Genomic DNA, 16,830 nt, shown 5'->3' with positions numbered 1-16,830 from the left:
ATTGGCATGATGTAGGGACAGACGGAGGACGCAATCAAACCAGGCAAAACACATTTTTTAACAATGTCACATGAACGCAAAGTCAGCACTTCCTGTAGCTTCATAGATGATCAGGCTGCTCTATAGTATAGCATACCATTTTATTTTAATGGTCCTCTTTCATCTTTTTATGAACGCAGGAGTAGTAAGATATATTACAAATCAAGTGATAATGATACTGTGGGTACTTATTTCCTGACGACTTTATGAATGCATGTTCGCAACAGTGAACTGCGAAAATCAAACTTTTTTAAAAATATATACAGTACATCTTAGCAAATTTAGACCTAAAATGTTACTACTTTACACGTAAACACAAAGTGAGTACAAAGCGCTGTATTTAAAATGTCGGGATCAGTAACAATTGGACAGACTCTAGCACACCACAATGTGCGCCATTAAAAATTCATTTACGGTGTAAGAGCACTTGTTTAGAAAATACACTTTAAGAGATATGGTAAAGCGGTTAATATTTTGTATTGCTTTAATATGGCCAGGTGACTTATTTTAAGTTTTATCCCTGCTGTAATGATCTTTCTATGTTACTTTTATGCCTGAATGTTCTGTATGCTGTTGCGACTTCTGTCTATTTTTGTGGAAGCATCCTGATTTTTACCAACAAGCTAATCTCTGTTCCCTAGAATGTTCTTCACAAATGATGTGTTCTTTTGAGCCGAGTCTAGTGAGTCTAACTGGCGTTGGGGATCACAGTTCGGAATAATAATACGTTGTCTCACGACACATTATTTTTTCGATTTGTGGTCCTTATAATAGTCACAGTGAGCGGTTCGCGGCCTACAATAGCGTCTGTCATCCGTGTAAGTCATCTGCTAGAGTTCCTGGTTGTCATTTAACAGAAAGAGTCTCCCGTTTTCTTGCTTTTCCTCCTTCTCCTCGGCATACAGTCGGCAACGAGATCATTACTCATAGATAAGAAGTGCTTTAAAAAAATGTAAATAGCAACGAACCATTTATTTGTAATCTTATGTTAATGTTCAGAAGAACGTATTATTTATCGAGAATTGTAACGTTTCCTGTGTTTGTACATATGCAGTGTTTCATTCGATGTTCAATATAGTATTATTATTATTATTATTATTATATGGACCGGGCACCACAGTATATTACTATTTGCTAAAGTACGCCCTTGCCTTTTGTCTATATTCTTTTTCCGCTCGTAATTAACTTATTCTAATGAGTTATTTCTAGCTTGCATGTGATTCATGGTACCGTCGTTTTCACCGATGATATTCACGGAAGTTAGCAGACGTAGGCCTACATTCTAGTCGGGGAAACGGTAAGACCAGATTTTGACCTCCTTTCACAGCCATGACTGGATCTTCTGCAAAACGTGCGAGAATATGGACTTTGCCCGTGGAACGTGCGGAGCAACCTGTAAAGTGATAACACTACTAGGTATCTTTACGGAGTGAAGACAGCGGAGCACAGATTTCACTTTGCAGTGGTCACAAGCGGACTTCGCCGAAATGGTCCTCGCACTTAAAATATCTCGGCTTTTGTTCCAGGCCGGACATGTCAGCAGCAGAGGATCCTTACTGACGGCGCAGAAATGTATGAGCAGTAAGTATCAGACATATGTGCCGAAGCAATACTGTTTTGTCATCGTCTTGCGACGGCGCAGAAATGTATGAGCAGTAAGTATCAGACATATGTGCCCAAGCAATACTGTTTTGTCATCGTCTTGCGCAATCACACGTAGGCCCGTCTGCTAGTACAGACGATTACATTGCGGAGTGCTCTTAAAGCAAACGTCGCTAGGAAGTTGCGTAACCAGTCAGAGAAAAACTCGCTACGTCAGCCCACACGCGATCACAGTAGGGGCCTACTCCATTATGTAACTTCAATATATGTATTTCCAATTATTTGAAGCAGAAAATGTTAGAGAAGCGTTTCTGCAGATAGACGTGCAGTAGATCTTTCGCAGACGTGACTATTAAACAAATTTTCAAAATTTGCTTTCTCATTTACAATATTTGTACCATTATCATCAATTTGACGAGTACATGGTATAGAAACATTAACGTATAAATTTAAAATTGTTCCTGTTCTCCAACTATATTCCAGTGCATTTTGCTGACGTTATCCCTACACCTGAATGAAAGAAATCCAATATTTTAAAGAAACCAAAAGCGTTGCTGTTATTTATCCATGATTTTTTTTAATTTTCAGAACAACCGCACTTCTTTAATCTCAGATCTGTATAATTTTTATAATATAAACGCTTGTGTTAAAAAATCTCTCTGTCGATAAGTTTGCTTTTATGTGGGTCTGGGAGAAAGGAAAAAATATTTTTTACGACTGTCGTTACGATGTACCGGTACCTTGATTAAGATGACGAAAGTAAGAGCTGCATTTCTAGCAGCCTAAAGACTCTTGCACTTTGGCAGAATTGGTTGTTCATATTACAGAGTTGGGCGTTCATATTCCGCTGGTTTGACATTTACCTTCCATCTAGCAAATGCCGCATGGACAGTCCCGCAAATCAACTGTAAACTTCCGCGCCACCGTAATCATAAATATAAACGTATATTTTTCTGTCGATGGAAGAGAGACTGTGCATTCATGTCTGGCTGAAGTTCCATAAACACGTTTGATTAACACGCCGGTCACTAATCAGTGTGTGTGTGTGTGTGTGTGTGTGTGTGTGTGTAGGCAAACCGAGATGCTTCTGGTATACCAGAGAAACCTTTTTCCTTTTTTTGCTAGCAATCATTCGACACAATATTGCATATGTCTTCGCACTGTCATTAGTCTGCTTTTATGAGACAATTGTTATTGTCACCGTTTCAACTTAACATAACATAAAACATTTAAAGCAGGAATGCCCAATCTTTTAGTGCACTTGGGCCACATTGCAAGAAGGCGAGTATATAATAAACACTAACAATAACCGTTGAGCAAAAAAGAAAGAACAGAATGGACCAATGAGAGAATAGCTTCGTGTGAAAGGAGGAAAATTTTGTTTATCGTGACTTTACATAAATGGAATTTTATGAATTTTTTATTTGTTTTATCGATCGTGTGATAGATGCTCCTTTCTTCGGGCTCAGTGACACTTTATCTCGGCCGCTATGCGGCTTGTGGGTTTCATTGTTGATCACGGTGCTTGTATTATCTAACACGCTTTGAGTTTTGCGAAAAATTGCCTTACAAAATTCCCATAATTACTGAACAAAATGTTGGGTGAGACATTTAACCTGAGACGTCAAAATACCTGCAGAACTCACGGCACAGATGAATGATGAGGCTGACAAATTGGTAGATAAAGTTCCTACTAGATGGCGCTGTTGTCGACAACACGCGAGGAAAAAAAAAAGGGCACATCTATTTTAACTACGTTTATAAGTTCTATGAGGGGGAAAAAAAAGAATAACTTCGGCAAAATAGGGTTATCTGGTAGAAAGTGACTAGAGCCACACTGTGATTATGATAATTACTTTCAAAGTGATTTATAGATTGACGAGATTGATGTCTTGGAACAAAGCCCAAATCCAGAATAATAATAATAATAATACACTAGAGTGGGTAGTGAAACCCTTCAATTACACGTAAGCTAAATGTGTATGTGAAGGCCCTGGTTATTATTTGACCTGTTACTGTCTTCCATTTATGTGCTAGTTCAGTAGCGTCTATGCACTATGAGCAGAATCAGACAGAATTTTTATTGTCTCATAACATACAAAGTTAAATCATGGATTTAATGTGAAGGGACTTGTCAACACTGCAATTACAATTCATATGTATTACAGAAATGATATATAACAACAGCATTAATATAAAAAATATAACTATTACACTCATCTATTTGACATAAAACTGTTAAGCTTAATTAACAACCATTTGCTTTCTTGCTCACATTTTCACATGAACATGCAGATATTCTTCTAAGGAATAATAGCATTTATGTACGTTCAGCTTTAGTAGCTTTTGTTTCAGTTGCCATAGCTCTTGGCAGTGGAATTGTTTCTTTTTTAGAATACTGTAAAGTTTCATGCCTATGTATTCTGGGGTTTGTGCAAATAGCTTTAATCTATGAGTGGGAAGCATGAACGTCTCCTTGTTCCTAGTGCTGCACTGATGTTTAAAATTGTTGCATATGAACAGCTTAGAATTGCTGTATATGAAAGTAATCAGTTCATAAACGTACAAAAGGGGGGCACTTAATATTTTTAAATTTCTTAACACTTGGCAACAGGATTCTTTTGGTTTTGCTTTACACATATTTGTAACAACTGATTTCTGTAATTTTAATATCCTAGTCATATTGCTTGTGTTACCCCAACAGTTAGTGCCATTCCTTATAACTAACTCAAAATACCTGCAGTAAACTCCTTTTCTTGTCCTTGTGCTAGTTGACTATCACAGAACCCCCGTCTGCAGCTCGTTGACACCGGCACGGTAGCTCAGCATGTTCGGTCTGAGAGCCGGTTGGCCTCTGTAATAAAAAACTGAGTGGAAGGATCAACCAACGAACTTGAACAGGATGTCTTGTGACGTCCGCAATGACCAAACACAACGATCTAAAACGGAAAGAAAAAAAAAAGTGGTCCTGCGGTAGCGTTCTCACTTCCCGCGCACGGGTCCCGGGTTCGAATCCCGGCGGGGTCAGGGTTTTTCTCTGCCTCGTGATGACTGGGTGTTGTGAGTCTTTCGTCATAATTTCATCATCATTAACCCGCAAGTCACCGAAGTGGCGTCAGCTAAAAAGGACTTGCAATTTCGGCGGCCGAAAACCTCGCATGGGGTCTCCCAGCCAACAATGCCGTACGATCATTTCATTTCACAGAACCTCCGTTGCAAAGATCAGGCTGTTTCATTTATTTGCTAAATACTGTATATGTCAAGACCAGGATAAATTTAGGTGCAGTTGCGTTGCTAAAAATGAAGGACAGTCTGCTTCTGTCAGTTCTGGGTTGCTATGATTAATGTGGGTTTTAATTATCTTATAGTTTTTGGTTTTAAACTGCAGTAAATATATCTTTCCAATATTGAGTTTCAATTAATTTAGTTGGCACCAGTTTTCTAAACTGCTTCACGGATTTTTGACAGTTGAGGGAATTTGTTGTGTGTCATTGCTTTCAACAGTGGCGGAAGTATCATCGTTGAATAAAACAGAGTGAATTTATGTTAAGGGGCAACTAGTTTATATAAAGCAGACTTATGTTACTTGCTCTGTTGGTACATGATATTCATTGGCTCATAATCAGATGGGAGCCGAATGACCTTTAAAATATGAGACTCCATAACATACTTTTAATTAATGTACTTAGTGCAAGCAGATGAAAAAAAGCGGATGCAATGTTTGACAAAGAGCAAGAAAAACGCTACACATCACACAGACAGAAGTATTCAAGTCATCTGAATGCAATTTAAGGTTTCTCAGAGAATAATACTAGCATGTGCTTAATAAACTCTTTGCACAACAGTTCAAAAAAATAAACTTTATGTGGGGAATACACTATTCGAGATGACAGAAAGGAAGAGACTGCATGTAGCGTAGATGTATCCAAATAGACAATCTAAACAAAGAAATTATCTTGCAAGGAGGCAGCCTGATGGTATTAGCAGCATCTGCTTGCTTACTGCATTTGGGAGCATGTTGCTAGTTGAACATTGCCCATAGCTTCACTTTACAGCAACAGCTGATTTTGCCAAAGGGAGCTAACAGTCAACAGCAGTTTGGGCAAGGCTGACAACACAGTACCAAGATCTTTATCTTGGAATTCAACATTAATAAAACTTGCTTAGTTAAGCAGCAGAAAATCACAAAGAAAGGTAAAGTATAACAAAAGGATTAAGTCATTTTAACAGCACAAAAGTGTTTCAAATAAAAAATGAATATAGATAAAACATACAAACCATACTGCTTAGATAGTTACAACCAGTTTTGAAATGTACTATATTTGCCTCCCTTAGAGTTTAAGGATAAGTTTTATTCCTCTAAGGAATTTTAGAATACATTACACATTGCGAGTGTCATGGCCTAAAACAGAGGGGATATCACCAACTAAATCACTTGATGCCATTGATAGTGCAGCTCCATCCAGAGTTAGCATCATATCTCAGCCAACAGAATTCAATGATCTGGCAACAACACAGAACAAGGACCTATTGTGTGGGATGATGGTCTTCAAATGTAGTATGTACCATGGCAGGGTGCTGATTTAGCATGGAACAATGACAAAGCCACAGGTCAGCTGCAGCCAAACACATCTGTTCGCTATGTAATTGCAAATTTGAGTCTTTGCATGGATTAAGTCATCCACACTATTTTGACACTGGAGACGCAATGATTTGGCATGCAGAAGGCCCTTCATTGACCCAGGAATGTGTCCCCTGCCTGAAATGCAAAATGATACCGTATTTACTCGAATCTAAGCCGCACCTGAAAAATGAGACTCGAAATCAAGGAAAAAAAATTTTCCCGAATCTAAGCCGCACCTGAAATTTGAGACTCGCAATTCAAGGGGAGAGAAAAGTTTTAGGCCGCACCTCCAAATCTAAACAAAGTTGGTCTATTGTAATATGAGACACAATTTAGGTAGAATAAATGACGATACAGCTACAGTAGTTTGGTTCGAGTCGTAAGCTTAGCAGTTAAGCTTTACCAGGTAGCCATTGCTATGCGTCAGGTGTGCTTCGTCTGGTTTGAATGGGTTGCTTATTTTTCTTTGATCTGATAAGTGCCGTTCTCTTTGTTATAGGTGTTTACGTCACTCTAGGCTGAAAATGCATTATTGTACTGTGTCACGTATTGTTTGTCGCATTCTGTGCTGCACATCCTGTGTGCAAAGCTGCTGGAACTACAGCACACGGTCCACCCTTGGTTGATCTACACAAAACTCCATCTTGTATGACAAACTGTGGCTGTTTGTGATTCTGCTTTCTTCAGATCTTTTAGATCAAATCCAGAGACTTGCAATGGCCCAGTCTTCCTACTAAGTGTGTCTTCATTTGTGTGTTTAACACCCGATCTGTGAATCACATTGTATTGAAATTCACTTAAAGACCAACTTTTAAGACATTTGAAGCCTCAGTAAGCTGACGAGATGCGTATCCAACTGAGTGTTCTTTCCCATCAATGATTTGCCCTAAAACTGCTCCCCGAGCTGTACCATTTGCATCACATGAAAATATGAATTCTTTTGTGAAACATGGAAAAATCAACACTGGATCTGAAGTTAATATCTTTTAAATTTTGAAATGCTGTCTGACATTCAGGTGTCCAGCTAAACATAATACCTTACTGCTATAATTTTGTTAGTCGTCATGCCAGTTCAGCAAACCTCTTCACAAATTTTCTATAGCAGTTTGCTAATCCAAGGAAAGATTGTGATAGTTTAACTGTCTGAGAGATCAGAAAGTCATACACCACTGCTGTAAAAGTGTGGATATGTCCTTACTCCATCTTGGCTAATTATATGCCCCAGGTAGATTATTTGTGGTTGTGCAAAGTGACACTTATCAATGTTAAGTGTAAGTCAAGCCTTTCTCAACCTGTCAAATATGCTGAACATTCTCTTCCAGGATTTTTGCAAATATAATTATATTGTTGAGATACACCATGCATTTTTTTTGTTTTAATTCTCTGAGGACTCCATCAAATAAGTGTTGAAATGTATGTGGAGCATTTTTCAGCCCAAAGGCATACAGTATGGTAGCGACCAGAAGTCATGGTAAATGCTGTTTTAGGCCTAATCTCAGGGTGTACCTCAATTTGATGATAACCACTTCTTAAACCTAGAGTTGAAAAGAACTTGCAATGACCCAAATTGTCTAATGTGTCAGTAACATTAGGGATTGGGTACCCATCTGTTACTGTTTTTTCATTTAAGAACCTGCAGTCACAACAAAAACAATATTTCTTTGTTCCATCAGGTGAGTTCTAACCCACAATCATGATACTCACTGACTGGGACTATTACTGTGTTCTATAATCCCATCTGGTAACTGCTGATACACAATTTCCTCTACTAAAGGCTGTAAATGCTTAGGTAGCCAATACTGTTTTCTAAATACTGGCAGATGGTTGTCTGTTGGTACTCTGTGTGATTGGTGTAGCAGGTGACACTCCTTGTGAACTGAACAAATCCTTACAATGTATTAACACTGATTCCATTTATAACCTGTCTTCACACTGAAGGTGTTTAACTTTTTCTCGCAGTGCAGATATGACAACAGTTCACTCTGTTCTATCTTGTGCTCTAGAATCCTCAATATCCTCATCTTCAAGAACATCTAACATGGCCATCAGTAATCCCTTTAGAAGACTCACTTCATCTTGCCCAAAATTATCCCAGCTTATTGGTACTATAACCTGACCATTAACATCATTTGTACACATTATACACCTACACACAAGACAATGTTACTCATCCAACATGTTATTACTCGTTAGTGGCTCCACCAAACACACTGCATTCTGTGAAATGTTACTATCTACTGGTACCCAGATTAGTTTTCCTGTACCTGTTGGTACTCTGTCATTCAAAACAATTTTTAATGCATTTGTACACGGTTTATTTGATGACACCTTTGCAGTAGGTGCATCTTGTGATATAGAAACATCTGCAACTGTTGCACCCAATGGAAATAATTTTCCATTGAGTTCAATTGTCCATTGCCAAAGGTTTATTGTAGCATGATGCCCAACCAGAAAATATAACCCAGGTATCGCAGTGACACCTTGTCCCACAGTTGGCAACACTTCCATTTGCTCATGAAACCGTGTGTTTCCTCTTTTAATCCTGAGCCCTGTTGTCCTGATTGAATCAACTGCATTGCTGCCTATTGTGCACAACCTATACCTTGACCCTTGTAGTCTGCTCTTATCCATTGCGTCCAGACTGCTAACTGAGATGTGTGCCCCTGCAACTACCAAAAATTCATATTGTTTCCCTTTCAAGGAAGACATCAATGAACAATCCATTTTCTGTGTCCATACTGAATGCACTTCTATTTAATGGCAATGCTTCTCAACAGAAGAAAGGTTCCCATTGTCATTTAACTATTTCTTTTTCTCATTATAGTTACCCTGTTCCTTTGACCTACACTCCTGTGCCTTATGACCAATTTGTTGACAATTAAAACTTTGTGGTTGGTGACACAGTGCTTTAAAATGATCCTTTCTTCCACAGTAATAACATTCTTTGTTTGACACAATCATTATCTGATCATTCTGAGACTTAGTAGCAATATCCATCTCTTGCAGACAATTGGCTACTTGCAGCACAGTTGCTACATCTTGTGGATGATCCATTCTCACTCTTTGAGAAAATTCTGGAGAAACCCTTTTAGGAGCACATCCAGAACACTGTCCTCAGCCTCTCTCAATAAAACTACAGCAGCCTCTGGTTTGTTAGTCAATTCATAAGTTTTGGCATTCATCTTGTGTATCCTGTCCAAAAATGCTTTGACAGTCTCATTTGGCAATTCTCTCAAATTACTTAACTTTTCTTGAAAGAAACAAGCACTATTTTGTTTTCTGAACCAATGCTTTAAGCCATTTAGTAACTCTGTAAATGTTGGTACTTTACTCAAAACCTCACGGTATGTGATGTACATTTTAATCTCACCCAACAAGTACAATTTGGCCATCTGCAGTCATGTTTGTTCAGATCAGTTGCACAAGCTGGCTGCAGATAACATGTTCTGGATAAAAATAGTGACATCCCCTGATGTTTTGCCAGAAGAAAGGGAAATAAGACTAGCTTCTACAGGATACATTGATGGGGAAGGTACCGCCAGTATTGATTTAACTTCACTAGGACCTGATTGTATAGAATTTTCCATTTGACTAAATAGCTGTTGTGCTGTTTGCTCATTCTGTCCTTTTAATGATTTAACCTGTTCTGTCAGAGCTGGTACCATGTCTACTGTAGTAGATGCTTCCATTTGTGCCATATTTGTGCAGTTCCCTTTTCTATCACAGTAAGCCTTATACACTGCAAACAATATACACTATAATGAATATCAAAATTTACTTATTACTTCATCTTATGACACTTAATAAAGCTCTCTTTTGCATGACCATACTGTAAGTGGAATATACACTCCTGGAAACTGAAATAAGAACACCGTGAATTCATTGTCCCAGGAAGGGGAAACTTTATTGACACATTCCTGGGGTCAGATACATCACATGATCACACTGACAGAACCACAGGCACATAGGCACAGGCAACACAGCATGCACAATGTCGGCACTAGTACAGTGTATATCCACCTTTCGCAGCAATGCAGGCTGCTATTCTCCCATGGAGACGATCGTAGAGATGCTGGATGTAGTCCTGTGGAACGGCTTGCCATGCCATTTCCACCTGGCGCCTCAGTTGGACCAGCATTCGTGCTGGACGTGCAGACCGCGTGAGACGACGCTTCATCCAGTCCCAAACATGCTCAATGGGGGACAGATCCGGAGATCTTGCTGGCCAGGGTAGTTGACTTACACCTTCTAGAGCACGTTGGGTGGCACGGGATACATGCGGACGTGCATTGTCCTGTTGGAACAGCAAGTTCCCTTGCCGGTCTAGGAATGGTAGAACGATGGGTTCGATGACGGTTTGGATGTACCGTGCACTATTCAGTGTCCCCTCGACGATCACCAGTGGCGTACGGCCAGTGTAGGAGATCGCTCCCCACACCATGATGCCGGGTGTTGGCCCTGTGTGCCTCGGTCGTATGCAGTCCTGATTGTGGCGCTCACCTGCACGGCGCCAAACACGCATACGACCATCATTGGCACCAAGGCAGATGCGACTCTCATCGCTGAAGACGACACGTCTCCATTCGTCCCTCCATTCACGCCTGTCGCGACACCACTGGAGGCGGGCTGCACGATGTTGGGGCGTGAGCGGAAGACGGCCTAACGGTGTGCAGGACCGTAGCCCAGCTTCATGGAGACGGTTGCGAATGGTCCTCGCCGATACCCCAGGAGCAACAGTGTCCCTAATTTGCTGGGAAGTGGCGGTGCGGTCCCCTACGGCACTGCGTAGGATCCTACGGTCTTGGCGTGCATCCGTGCGTCGCTGCGGTCCGGTCCCAGGTCGACGGGCACGTGCACCTTCCGCCGACCACTGGCGACAACATCGATGTACTGTGGAGACCTCACGCCCCACATGTTGAGCAATTCGGCGGTACGTCCACCCGGCCTCCCGCATGCCCACTATACGCCCTCGCTCAAAGTCCGTCAACTGCACATACGGTTCACGTCCACGCTGTCGCGGCATGCTACCAGTGTTAAAGACTGCGATGGAGCTCCGTATGCCACGGCAAACTGGCTGACACTGACGGCGGCGGTGCACAAATGCTGCGCAGCTAGCGCCATTCGACGGCCAACACCGCGGTTCCTGGTGTGTCCGCTGTGCCGTGCGTGTGATCATTGCTTGTACAGCCCTCTCGCAGTGTCCGGAGCAAGTATGGTGGGTCTGACACACCGGTGTCAATGTGTTCTTTTTTCCATTTCCAGGAGTGTATTACAGGAGTAAACCTATCTCAAGGTGCTCTGTGCCTAGACAAATTATAAATTTCTCAATCGACCTGAAAAAAATAACTTTACTATAATTACTCTTAAACTGAGATATTAGGTTCTGCAACAAGTAACTCTGAACTCACTGTGTCCTATTCTGGACATGATCATCTCCATAACATACTTGTGTGAGAAACAAAGCTTTTCGGTGACTTGTTCCACAATTGTTGTAACTGCTAGTGTGGCTCTGTACAAAACACATTGCAGGGCCTTCTGATATAGATACTGCAAGTGTCAGAAGCATGGGCACTTCTGACACCACTTTTGCAAGAGGTAACTATTGGGAGGGCATAATCCTTGGAAGGATGGTAGTGACCTGTGGTCGGTGGTAGGTGCAGTGAAAGAAGATTCAGAATTAGTTATTTATTTCCATAAAAATACAGGTAGCGTCTTAGCATCATCTATCAATGCCTGCAGAGGAATTGTTCCATAAGTGGCCTTCAGCCCGTTCAAGACAGCTGACACCACACACATTTCATTGCACCAGCTGCTCCACTGGTGGTTTGTTGCTTGCGGTGACCCTGGCACCAGCTGTACCTTGACGCTGTGGCAGTGTCACATGTATTGAACTTACACATGGTGACTTGGGACGTGCTCTGTCCCCTCCCACTCACCACCCTTCTTTGTAATCCATCATACTGTGATGAGGGTTGCCTTGTAGTCATGGAGTTTGACGATATTGGCATACCATCCAAACAGACCCTATCCAGTTCATCAGAATGTCAGGAATACTTGTGTCCTGATCCGGATGGGCACAAAAAACCTCTAGATCCTCTCATCTATGACAGAGGCAGACTGTGGTGTCGAACTGTGCAACTGATGATTATGGTGAGGTATCCATTTCTCCCATTAGCAGCTGTTGTTGTCTGTAGCATGCTGGAATCTGCAACAGACTTGTGCAAGACATCACTTCATTGCAGTCATGGAATTGAGTGCAAATGTCATGTATCCCTTCGATCCGCCTGACCAATTGCCTTACAATCTAAAATGCTGGGTATTCATGGAGCCAAGAGCCAATTAGTGGCTAATTTTTACCAACATCATTTGTCATGACTGTGTAGGGCTAGCTATTATGAAGGTGTCAGTAGTTCTATTTCTTCCATGCTCACCTTAGCCTTTCTTTTGTCACATAATGAACATGACCCTGTTTCACTGCTCTGACCCACAATATTCTGCTAGAGTCTGCTACCTAGTTCACCAGAAATGCCAGTGTTGTGTTTTGCCCAGACCTAGTCTTGGTGGCGAAACATTTTCATCGTGGCTGCCTTGTGTCAACATTGCCATAATGTAGTGAGATAGCATCATTCTTGGACTACACAAGGCTGGCATGCAGCATTCCAATTCAAAACAGTAGTTCGGCACCTGGCACTTACGAAGGCTCCATCATTGTGGTTCATGAGTCCAAACGCTACTTGTTAATCCATGATGGCTTCTTGAAATCAGTCATTGTTACTCTGTCATCAATAAATGCTTGTCAACATGTCGAGAAAAGTTACCCGACAGGTAGTCTTTGTTTTTCAAAGACAGATCTTACAGAAGCAAATTTTCCAATTCCTATTGACAAATCCCAAAAATCAGTGGTGATAAAGACCCCATTTAGATCATATCAACATTATAGACTCTCATTTAAACTGGCTTGTGAGGAAATTGTTTTTCAGTCATCTCTGCTATAGCTTCTATATGCCTTTACCATTGTATGAGTTGCCACTTGATTAAATGGCCACAGTCAGTACAATATGTCTTTCTTTATTAAGTGTTAATGGAATTTCGACATAAATGTCAGTCTTATGCACCATCAATTTGTGCTGTAGGACAATACAAATTCACTTTTTAATTGATGAGAACCATGGTATATGATATCCTACTTTGCAAATCCAAAGGAAATTACAACTGAAACCATGCATGTGAACAACTGCGACTGACCTGATTATGTTCATTATGATGGTGGTTTCAGTTGTTACTTGCACTGTATTTTTAAAATAGGGCTGAAGGGGTGGGTGGAAGGGGACGTATACAATCATTTCAATCATCTGTAACATGAATTTATGTGATACAGTGGCACAAATTGCCAGTACTTGCAACAGACAGGCCTATGTTGCAAGTCTATAGAAGTGTCTGCTCATTCAACCAGAAACTGACTATGTGGTAAATTTACTCAGTGAGAAGAAGGTATGACCAGCAGCTTCTTATCTGAAAGCCATCCAGTATCTCCTGATAGTTTGCAACATCATTAGATTACAATCTGTGCTCAGAAAGATGTACCGTTACCTGATATTGCTCCTGGATGACGTCACAAACACAGAGCTTCTCAATGAGTTCTGTAAAGTCAGTGCATAATTTGTTTGTACTGTATAGTGTGAAAAGGACTTCAGTCAGTTGAAACATTGCCTCAAAGACATCACACAAGGTTACCCAAACAGGTGTATCAACATATGGCCTCTGTGCAGTGACATTGCACTATGCAGCACATGGATCAAAACAAAGCTCTTATCTGAAGGTCAAAATAATAGTTCCTAAGCAGAGTAAGAATCATCACAACAACATATTTATAGTGCCCATAATTTTCCAGACTACCTCTAAGTGTTTTCCTTACATCTTGTTACAGAGCACAAATACATTTTGTTTACTTTTATAGATGTCTACATAAACAGTGACAACAGTGTCAGGTGTTCGCACTGAGTTACTGTAATGTTGCAGAATGGGTTTTGACTCCACATCCAATGTTGATGCCTAATCTCACCTTCCAGTGAGATTTATGACAATTTTGACTCCTCATTCAACCTCTGTTGTGAATTAGAGAATCAGCCTCCTCCAGCTCTCGTTAACATTCCATTAAATGACTAAAACCTGACAGACAAAACAGCATGGGACTACAGCCTATTGTCTATTTATAACTGTATGAGAGCAGACTGGCCTTACAAGCTCCACCCAAGGCATCCAGGCCAGAAGAACTTCTCCCTCTGTCATTTTTCAAAGATTTATCAAGGCAATCTTGTCAGGCAAAAGTGACTAGGTTATCATCCCCATAATTCTCTGGTGTGGGCTTTTACTAATCTCCTAAGGTGTGCTGGAGAAAGTCACAGATCAAAAGACTTGTAAATAATTAATAAAAAGCCGCTCCATCTGCTTTTTAGAAGTTTATGAAGGGCACATGACCAGATTCAGCCTTTATATTAGGCCATTATCAAGTCTATCTGAAACTGTTTCAGATACACATGATAATGTGTCATATGAACTTAATAAAGCTCTAAAATAGCAACTGGAATGGCTTTTCATTAATTGAACAACAGTTGTGGAATGAGCATCATCTTGACATGGAGAAACTTCGAGGTGCATTCAAGTTCTAAGGCCTCCGATTTTTTTTCTAATTAACTACTCACCCAAAATCGATGAAACTGGCGTTACTTCTCGACGTAATCACCCTGCAGACATACACATTTTTCACAACGCTGACGCCATGATTCCATGGCAGCGGCGAAGGCTTCTTTAGGAGTCTGTTTTGACCACTGGAAAATCGCTGAGGCAATAGCAGCACGGCTGGTGAATGTGCGGCCACAGAGAGTGTCTTTCATTGTTGGAAAAAGCCAAAAGTCACTAGGAGCCAGGTCAGGTGAGTAGGGAGCATGAGGAATCACTTCAAAGTTGTTATCACGAAGAAACTGTTGCGTAACGTTAGCTCGATGTGCGGGTGCGTTGTCTTGGTGATACAGCACACACGCAGCCCTTCCCGGACGTTTTTGTTGCAGTGCAGGAAGGAATTTGTTCTTCAAAACATTTTTGTAGGATGCACCTGTTACCGTAGTGCCCTTTGGAACGCAATGGGTAAGGATTACGCCCTCGCTGTCCCAGAACATGGACACCATCATTTTTTCAGCACTGGCGGTTACCCGAAATTTTTTTGGTGGCGGTGAATGTGCGTGCTTCCATTGAGCTGACTGGCGCTTTGTTTCTGGATTGAAAAATGGCATCCACGTCTCATCCATTGTCACAACCGATGAAAAGAAAGTCCCATCATGCTGTCGTTGCGCGTCAACATTGCTTGGCAACATGCCACACGGGCGGCCATGTGGTCATCCGTCAGCAGTTGTGGCACCCACCTGGATGACACTTTTCGCATTTTCAGGTCATCATGCAGGATTGTGTGCACAGAACCCACAGAAATGCCAACTCTGAAGGCGATCTGTTCAACAGTCATTCGGCGATCCCCCAAAACAATTCTCTCCACTTTCTCGATCATGTCGTCAGACCGGCTTGTGCGAGCCCGAGGTAGTTTCGGTTTGTTGTCACACAATGTTCTGCCTTCATTAAACTGTCACACCCACGAACGCACTTTCCACACATCCTTAACTCCACCACCACATGTCTCCTTCAACTGTCGATAAATTTCAATTGGTTTCACACCATGCAAATTCAGAAAATGAATGATTGCACGCTGTTCAAGTAAGGAAAACATCGCCATTTTAAGTATTTAAAACAGTTCTCATTCTCACCGCTGGTGGTAAAATTCCATCTGCCGTACAGTGCTGCCATCTCTGGGATGTATTCACAATGAACGCGGCCTCATTTTAAAACAATGCGCATGTTTCTATCTCTTTCCAGTCTGGAGAAAAAAAATCGGAGGCTTTAGAACTTGAATGCACCTCGTAATAACTTGCTAATAACTGCAAATAAATAAGTCCATTTAGCAGTAATGAATAAGACCATTGTAAGATCAGTCACTTGTCAAATGTCCAACACATCCTACTCAAAAACCCACACACACATTGGGTAAAAGTTTCTGACTCATGGCCAGATTTACAGGTTTGTGCATTCACATACTTTTATTGACTGGAGAATATTAATTCTGTTCCATCCATTGTCAAATGGCACACCTTGATTTTCAAGATGCAGATGTGTGAGGCATTTATATGTCAGACTAGCGCACAATACTGTCCCTTACATTAATGAACAACCTGATACATAGGTCACAGGAATGGCAATATTTGAAATTAATGATAACTATTTATCATTCATAATTTCAACGTTTTATCAGGTTACAAATGTTATTATGCTTAAAAAGTATACTGCTGCATCCAATAATATTATTATTTTACAGAAAATTACTGTTTGGAACAACTGAGAACACAACATAACCTATAACTTGCTTAGAAAAATGTATGAAGCATTTATCAAATATCTCAAAGCAATAACCTGCTCAGCATTAGTATGAGATTTAGTGATAATATTAGCACCTTACCAAAACT

The 16,830-nt window shown here is 40.8% G+C and overlaps 1 protein-coding gene across 2 annotated transcripts in view; it reads left to right on the top strand.

The window, feature by feature from the left end:
* The first annotated feature begins 1,431 nt into the window (after positions 1-1,431).
* LOC124595093 (enoyl-CoA hydratase, mitochondrial-like) overlaps positions 1,432-16,830 on the top strand; it is a 61,134-nt gene continuing 45,735 nt past the window's right edge. Inside the window, exon 1 of one of the 2 annotated variants that reach the window (XM_047133682.1) lies at positions 1,432-1,620. In XM_047133682.1, coding sequence (XP_046989638.1) covers positions 1,527-1,620 — 94 coding nt within the window. In that variant the 5' untranslated portion in view covers positions 1,432-1,526. Of the gene's footprint in view, positions 1,695-16,830 lie in introns of both variants that reach the window. The other variant, XM_047133683.1, reaches the window with a different exon arrangement.

This window comes from Schistocerca americana, chromosome 2 (assembly GCF_021461395.2).
Source record: "Schistocerca americana isolate TAMUIC-IGC-003095 chromosome 2, iqSchAmer2.1, whole genome shotgun sequence".
Classification (NCBI taxonomy): domain Eukaryota; kingdom Metazoa; phylum Arthropoda; class Insecta; order Orthoptera; family Acrididae; genus Schistocerca; species Schistocerca americana.
The sequence above is the reverse complement of the archived record's forward strand: the minus strand, read 5'-3'. Positions and strand labels throughout refer to the sequence as shown.